The 8,357-nt window shown below is 39.9% G+C and overlaps 1 protein-coding gene across 1 annotated transcript; it reads left to right on the top strand.

Annotated features, from left to right (window-relative positions):
- Positions 1-743: 743 nt before the first annotated feature.
- LOC126050646 (serine protease inhibitor 2.1-like) lies at positions 744-7,987 on the top strand. Its single transcript, XM_049828803.1, has 5 exons — positions 744-831; positions 3,586-4,248; positions 5,150-5,420; positions 6,042-6,189; positions 7,024-7,987. Exons 2-5 carry the CDS (start codon positions 3,603-3,605, stop codon positions 7,216-7,218), a joined length of 1,260 nt encoding a protein of 419 aa, XP_049684760.1. The 5' UTR covers positions 744-831; positions 3,586-3,602; the 3' UTR covers positions 7,219-7,987.
- Positions 7,988-8,357: the final 370 nt, after the last annotated feature.

Raw genomic sequence — 8,357 nt, 5'->3', positions numbered from 1 at the left:
TGTTAACTGGAAAAAATCAGTCAGTTTGATCCACTAGAATCTTATTCGTATTGGAAAAAGTTAATAGAAACAAGTACTTTTTTTCATTCCAACAATTTAAATTTGTGTGAGAAGGACAAAGGGAAGGAGAATTGGGTGCACACATGCAGTGAGTCCATGTGTGAGAGTAGAGACAACGGCTTGCTACTTGTATTGCCACCATCTGCCTGACGTGCACACAGAACTGAGATATATGAAGGGACCACATCAGTCAGAGTAAGAAATGCATCAGGGAAACATGTCTATCACATACCCTCTCAATGGCGTGCAATTGCAGTCAGATGGAGAAGGTACAGGCAATTAGTTCAGAGTCCATATTCAGGCTGAGGATCAGGAGGAAGATTTGGCTCTGCTCAGGCTTTGGAAGAGCACCGAGCTGCTGTGGTGTGTGGCTGTCAGCTCCATGTGTGCTTCAGCACGGCACAGGAAGACTGACTTCTGGCACAAGGAGTTAGCATCTGTTTCCAGTAGTTCCAGGCACAACCTCCTGGTTTCCAATAGGGTCCTAATTACACAATGTTTGCGCTAAGCTCCTCCACATGGTCAGAGGTAACAGCTACTATTCAAATGGCTGAGGTTTGTCAGCTCCATTGGCTGAATTGCAGAGGTGATCCTTGGAAACCCTATTTCACCAATATTTGTTCTGTTTCCTCTTTTTTTCCGGTTGTCTCTAATTTTTATCTGGTCTGTTTAATGTTTAACAGTGCAAATTAAGCAGAAGATGATGTAGCAGTATAAGTAACAGTGTGGAAAAGAGCATGGTCAGCTGAATGCAGCAGGGCTTCTGATTTTGTAAGTACTGCACATGTATTTTTCCTAGAGCCTTGCAGATGATGCTTTCTGTGGTTGATAGGATTTTCGTGTTAGCTTAGTTTCATTTGTCTGCTTGTGACTTGGTGGTGTGTGAATGTTGCAAGGAAAAATTAATTAAGCAAACTTGCAAGGGACCAGTGGGACCTCTTGTTCTGGAGGAATATGCTTAGCCTGAAATTAGAATAAAATAACCTTTGAAGCAATGGGGATATATTAAGCAGTTGTTAAAGCAGAATGCTGATGAAATCACCTTTTAGGTTGGAAACAACCTTCACAGTGACTCAAAATTAGCATAATCCCACTAGTGACTGAACAACCAGGTCCAATTTATAAACTCTTCTGGTGACTTAATGTATAAAACAGCCACTGAATTGGTAAGGCCAGGCTCTCTAATTAGGACTGGGTAGAGTGTAGGGGGTGGGTGGAAGACCACAATTTAAATTTAAGTATTGCTTTTATTCCTATAGGCAAACTAATCTATGGTTTGGCAAAGAATTATTTTCTGAATTTCCAATTTGCATATTAAAAATACAGCCCAGATTTAATAAAACCTTTCCAGTTTCTTCAGCTTTGAAATGGTAACAAAAAAATATTTGTGGCTGAAATTTTCTAATTTCAAAATATTGAAATTAATGTGATTAACATCTCTAAAGGGAAAAATATGTAGGGAAAACTTGATGACAATATTCAGTGTTTTCCAGCTTCTGGTAGAAGTACTTCTTTACTATTTCTGTAGAGAACTGTGATACTAAGAGATATTTTTTTTGTCTGATCTGTTACAGTAGAAGTTAAAAACAGAGCCATGCCTAATGTAAGCTTGCTGCAGAAAAAACATACCCTTTGCTTCAGAAATTCTTTGAAATTTAGGCTAAGCTCTGTTTGGACACAGGAAGTGGTCATGGACAGACAAAAATTATCCTCTTTTTCACTTAAGTGTGCAATATCTCAACTAGAGAAAAACAGTCCATGAAATGTTAAACAGCAAGTACTTTTGAAACACCCTCTGTACTATATGATTGCTTCACTTGTCTGCACTACATAAGGGAGGGGGGTTGGCTGGGAGGAAGAGGGAGAGTTCTGCTTAAAAGACATGCAAATAGTTGAATCATATTCCCATCTAGGGCTATACTCCATCTTTTGGTTTAAGGAAATTAAAATGTAGCGTTACCACTTCTTACTGCAGGTCACTGCAGTGGTCACTCTCTGCTCTCACACATACTCAGCGTACTCAGATCCTAGCTAATATGAGAACACACAGCTAGTGTATACATTTGCTATAAAAAACAAGAAAGACCACTATACCAATAAAAAAAAATATAAAGCAACTAGTTAATCACCAAGAATCCTGGAACTTGAGCTGCCCTCAGAAACTCTATCTAAATCTTGTTTAGATAGTAGATAGAGTCATCTTTTACATCTGGCAATGAACACAGGACCAAGAGAACTTCACCTTAGCAGGACAGGGGAAAATGCATTCCTGGAAGAGAAGGATACAAACAGGCTGTGTTGGCTGGAAACCAGAAGAAGAGGAGTCCTAACAATAGAAAACTTCTAGAAATGTTTTCACATAGAAGCTGCAAGGGCAAAAAGCTTCTTTTCATAGATAGGTTTCTGAAGACAGTTTATATGAGGTGCCTCCCCAGAATAGCAGGGAACTGAATTCAGTAAACTAGACTTGTTCCGGCTCCTATGGAGAGCAGGAGGCTTATGTGTAGTATGTCATGTCAGCATTAGGAGAACAAGCATAATGAAGAAACTTGTCATCTCCAAGTGGATTAATCTGAGTGTCCTTTGATTTCCAAATGGGATCTGTGCTCCTCTTTTTCTCTTGGACCCAGGTCCTTCCTCTGTCTTTGGAGGAAGCCACACATCCCACACAGGTTAACCCATGGTAAGGGGCAAACCACCATTTAACAAGTTAAAAACACTCGTTGCAGCCCCCCCGAAAGGAGGGTCCACTCATCCAAAACATCCAAACATGCATCTCATTACCTGGTGCAAACCTGCTACTTCCCACATGTCTTTATGCCCACTTCTGAGTGCCCTGCTGCCATGCCACAGGATGCCCCAGGCTTTTGCCTTGAATTTTGCCTTGAAATTTATGTAGATCCATCACTTATCAGCTGTGGCCAGTGACTGGCCATGTGAGTAACTCACCATGAAGGAAACAGGGGCGTGCTTTTAACAAGCACCGGATAGTCCCTGATAGCCATCTGTCCGAGTGCTGCTGCCCTGATGAAAGGGGGGGAATTTATTCCACTTCCAGTGAGAAGTGAGCTGCCTCACATTTCCTCACATTTACCAAACTGCATTTGGGCAGGTGCTGTGGAGTTTTTGATGTCTTTGAAACCCACACCCTGCCTTATCTCATGGTAACTTGTTTGTTTAGATGTACCCTACAGGAGACAATGATCCAGGGAAGATAATGTCATTGTTAATAGAGATTATTATGGACTTTGGCTCTATACTTGCCAAGGAAGAAGAGAATTGCCTTTTCAGGGCAGTTACAATGGAATGTTGTGGTTTTATTATGCCTGACATTTTAGTTTATAATTTGGTTGAATTTATTAATGACATTTATCATTGTGTCCATGGGCACTTTAAATATCCTATGTACATTAGGTCTTTACATTTGCACTATATAGTATTTATGCTAACAAACTATTCATTATTTCTTACTACCAAGATCATCATTACCATATGCTCATCTAATGATTGTTTATTTTGTGACAGAATAATTTGAAAAGAAGATGAAGTATCTCCTGTGCCTGTGTTTACTCCTTGCTGTTCTTTGTGCCATAACCCATTGCCGCTATGAAGACATTTGCCATGAAGTCAATAATACTAATCTGCGTGATGGAGCAGAAAATTTATTAACACATAACTGTAGCAAGCAAGGTTCTAACTATGCAGATTTTGTATTTAGATTTTACAAGCAGGCTATATCAAAAGAAGCTGATAAAAATGTTTTCTTTTCTCCTGTGAGCATCTCCACTGCCTTTGCCATGCTGGCTATTGGTGCTAAGTCAACCACCCTGTCTCAGATTTTTGAAGGACTGGGCTTTGACGGTCTGACTGAGATTCGCATGCATGATATACACGAAAGTTTTCATAAAGTTTTAGCAGTACTGAACTGTACTGATGTTAACATCACATTAAATATAGGGAATGCCCTTTTTACAGCTATTGGGTATAAACCACAGGAGACATTTTTACAAAATACCAGACAATTTTATGATGCAGAATTTTTTTCTAGCAATTTCAATAAACCAGAAGAAGCTAAGAAGCAAATCAATAAATATGTAGAGGAGAAAACCAAGGGGAAAATTCCTGAATTAATTGGTCATCTTGATGCAAGTACTGTATTGGTTCTTGTTAACTACATTTATTTTAAAGGTAAGATATTTAACATAATTTTCCAATAGGTGATTTTGATGCAAACCAAAAATTATAGGGAACTCTTGATGATTTATTAGCAGAGTGACTATTTAGGAAAGAGCTAAACCGTGCAGGATCTTCAAAGTAAAGATTAGATCTGGCCAAAAGCAGGGCATCTGATTGTTGAGAAACCCTGATTGTTTGATTTTGGCCCACTTTGCCTGAAAGCTGTGGACACAGAAGTCCCACTCTAGTGGACTGCCTCATAGACAGGGACCCACTGCATGCAGTCTCTCTGGTCTGAGGGCATAATGACTGAAGATGTTTCCAAGATCTCTGTGCTGACTGTATGTGCCAGTCGAACTTAGGGGACTGACATCCTTGCACTTCCAGAGTCCCCAGTATTATGGTAGATCTACTAGGTACGCTGCATGAAAACTTGGGACATAGCATTTTGAGGGCCTGTGCTTCTGGAGCCCAGCTTGAATGTTAGGATCCTTTATTCTGCTGACGAATTCCGCACCAGGCTGAGTGCAGTCGTCTTATGTTGGGTATGGCCTAACAGGAAAGGCTTAACAAGATCTTGTGGCTGAATGTATAAGTGGTTGAATTTAAATTACATAAAAGGCACAGGTAATGGGAACATATGGCTACAATAGAAGCAGGACTCTCTCAACCAGTCCTCATCAACCTTTGGTTGTTTTTCAGCAAGACAGGACTTACACTAACTATGCTGGACTTACAGCACAGCTAAAATGCTTTATTGTGTGTTATGCAGGACATTGAAGTGATTTAGTGATCCTCTTCTCCCATAAACAGCCCTCCAACATCCTAACATTGAAGTTGGTCTCATTTGTATCAGCCATTTTTTATGATCTTCACAAGTTTGAGTGCAACATCTTCTCTCTTCCTCCATTAGCTGCCTGGGAAAAGCCTTTTGATCCTTTGCATACATATGAGGATGATTTTTTTGTGAACACAAATGTATCTGTTAGAGTCAACATGATGCAGCGTGACAGTAACTATGACAGTTACTACGACCAGGATCTCTCTTGCGAGGTGGTAGGCCTGCCTTACCAGGGCACTGCACGAGCATTGCTCATTCTGCCTGATGATGGAAAGATGAAGCAAGTGGAAGATGCTCTCTCCAAACAAACTGTTTGTAAATGGGATAACAGACTTGTGACCAGGTAACTCTAGAGAGATGGATTACTGTATTTGAGGACACATCATTATTTTTAAGAGAAAGCATTAATTTCAGATCACCTCCTCCTGGATATAATGTCCTGATTTCATAAAGAGGAGTTTTAAGCGATTCCCAAGATGAGTCAGAGCAGACCATAGTCAATAAGCAACTGCAGGCTTTCTGACCTGACAGAAGGGGACACAGCATTGTAACAACTGCCTCAAGACTTGCTTGGCTACCTTTTGGCTACCATACATCTTCTTTCATGGCGTTAACAATTCATTTGCTGCAATGTGTCTTAGATTTTATCCTCCTTTTCCCTTCTTTTAGCCTTTCCACAGTTGGTCTGCTTACTCTCTGTAGCCCTCTAGCCACAAAACACATAGCTGTGTTTGTGGCACTGGGATGAAAGAGTGGTAATGAAGAAATTAGTTCATTTTTCTAAAATCAAAGAGAGAATGTAGGTACAGATGCCAAAATTGCTCAGGGTATATAAAAGCTACCATCAAACAAATTAGCAATCAAAAGAATGCTTTCAAGTGTCACTGAAGTGCATACTATCCAGCCTGCTGGCTGAAACAAGGCTGCAATGCTTCACTGCTGTTTTGTTTTCTTTGTTCAACAGGAGATTAGACCTGCGGTTACCAAAGATTTCTATTAGTGGATCTTATGATGTTAAAAACCTGTTCCAGGAAATGGGCATTACTGAAGTATTCTCTAGTAATGCTGATCTGTCTGGAATTAGTGGCAATCGTAATCTTTGGGTTTCACAAGTAAGTGAACAGACGGAGCTGTTAATGGGGCTGTGGTTGGTTGCTCTAATCAATTATATCTGGGGTTTTTAAAGACTTACTTTCCCTCCTTGTCCTACTGAAGTTATAAGTAAAAACTCACAATGACATGTAGGGGCTTGCTTAGTAGTTGTGCTTTTCTACAGAGAGGGTCTGCTGTCCCACCTTTGTATTATTTTAATATTATTATTAAAAGGCTGGATATTAAGTACATAGAAATGTTGGACAAGATCTTAAATGATTTGTTGGCACTGGAATATGATTGCTTAGATAAGATTGTGTCAAGTAAATTATGAAATAGGAGTATATTATGATATTTGTGTGGATTAGTACCTAATTTTTTAATATCCTCAAAGTTCCCAGGAAACATCCAGTTTGCAGTAGCAGAATTTCTCCATGTCAGTTTAAACTACGTTTTAATGTGGCAGAGATGCCAAATACTGCCCCTGTATTAGCATTTAAATAGCAGTCTTCCATTAACCTTGGAATAACAGAGAAAGTGTTGCTAGAGAAAGTCCAAACTATCTAAGAAAACAAACCAGTGAGTACATGGGCTGTTACTGTCCCCCTCTACTCAGCACTGGTGAAGCTGCATTTACAGTGTGTTCATTTTTATGTTTGGCTTTCCCCATTCAGTCCTGACGTGGAGAACACTCCTGTTGCAGGCTATTTGAGATTTACCATACAATAAAGTTTTGTCCACTGATTTTTATCACTCCTTTCGTCTCCTAAATATTCCATAAAAAGAGAGTTTATCTTCACCTCCTGCTTGCTGTCCCATATATAAACCACAGCATTTGCTCCTTTCCCCTGCAGGCAATTCACAAGGCCCTGCTGGAAGTTGATGAGGCTGGAACTGAGGCTGCAGGAGCCACCGCCATAATTGTGACCAGAGTTCTGCATCCTTCTGTTACCATCAAATTCAACAGGCCCTTCCTTATCTTGATTTCTGACAAAGAAACCAGCACCACACTGTTCATGGGGAAAATTGTCAATCCTACTAAGAAGTAATTGCTGAGTTACTGGGCATACTGGTATTCGGCATGAGTTATAATGGCTACAGTGTTTGCACATACAGGCTAGTTAGTGCTAGTACCTATCCTCTGATTGTGGGATATTCAGAAGTAAATGAGGATTTTCCTTCTCAAATTAATAAGCAAAAAAATTTTAAAAAAACCCCAACAACTGACAGTTTTTCAATGTAATATTTTTCCTAGTTGAGTAATTCAAGTTATTAATACATTTTCCAAATTTTCCTTGGAAGACAGTTTTTTGTAAAGTCTGCTGTTATTTTTACAAGTGAATTGTCTCTGCTAAGTGGTTTTGTCCAGACTGTTTTCAGGTCTGGATTACTCACCAAAAGCTTTATCCCAACAGGTAACAAGTCCCTCACAATTCCATTACATCTTCTCCAGGACTTGCTGACGATCGGTAGTCACCTGAGCTGGTCCCTACAGAGTCCTTTTTTCCTTATGTAGCTCTTTGCTGCCTAGGCCATTGTTGTTTACCCTCAACCAACCCGTTCTTTCTCACGTGTTCCAATTCTTTGCCTAGGACGTCTTAAAGAAACATTGACAAAAAAGATAAAATCCCTGAGACAATACACTTATTCTGCTGTAACACTCACTGTAAGTGTCTTTTTGCAGTTCACAGGTTCAGCAAAAAACTTTGAGAGACAGTGACATTAGGCATGAACTGTCAAAGAGGTGTCCTGTGACAATGTCATCCATGAATTATTGCTATGGCTGATGCATAAAATAAACATTGTCATTTAAATCCATCACTTAAGGACTGACTCCAGTCTCTTCCTATCATTTTATAAATCTTTTAAAATCAACAAAAACTTTCAGTCATCCTTATTAACATAGCAGGGTGTCTGTAAAATACATTTTAAATGCTGTTAAATGAGTCCAACTTTTCTCATATGGAGATGGTGATCCTTTGCATTCTCTCCTTACGTGCCTGCTTGCGTAAAACCTGTTTTCAAGAAACACATAAACACGCTCTTGCTGTTGTGGGTCTGCAGATCACCCACTCTTACTGCAGTGGAGCACTGGGGCCCAGTGCTCAGCCTTGCTGAACTCTATATGGACCCTTTGTGGCACAGCTGCTGCCTCAAGGAGAAGCTGACTCCGGCTTTGACAGCTGCT

Source organism: Accipiter gentilis, chromosome 25, assembly GCF_929443795.1.
Source record: "Accipiter gentilis chromosome 25, bAccGen1.1, whole genome shotgun sequence".
Taxonomy (NCBI): Eukaryota; Metazoa; Chordata; class Aves; order Accipitriformes; family Accipitridae; genus Astur; species Astur gentilis.
The sequence above is the reverse complement of the archived record's forward strand: the minus strand, read 5'-3'. Positions and strand labels throughout refer to the sequence as shown.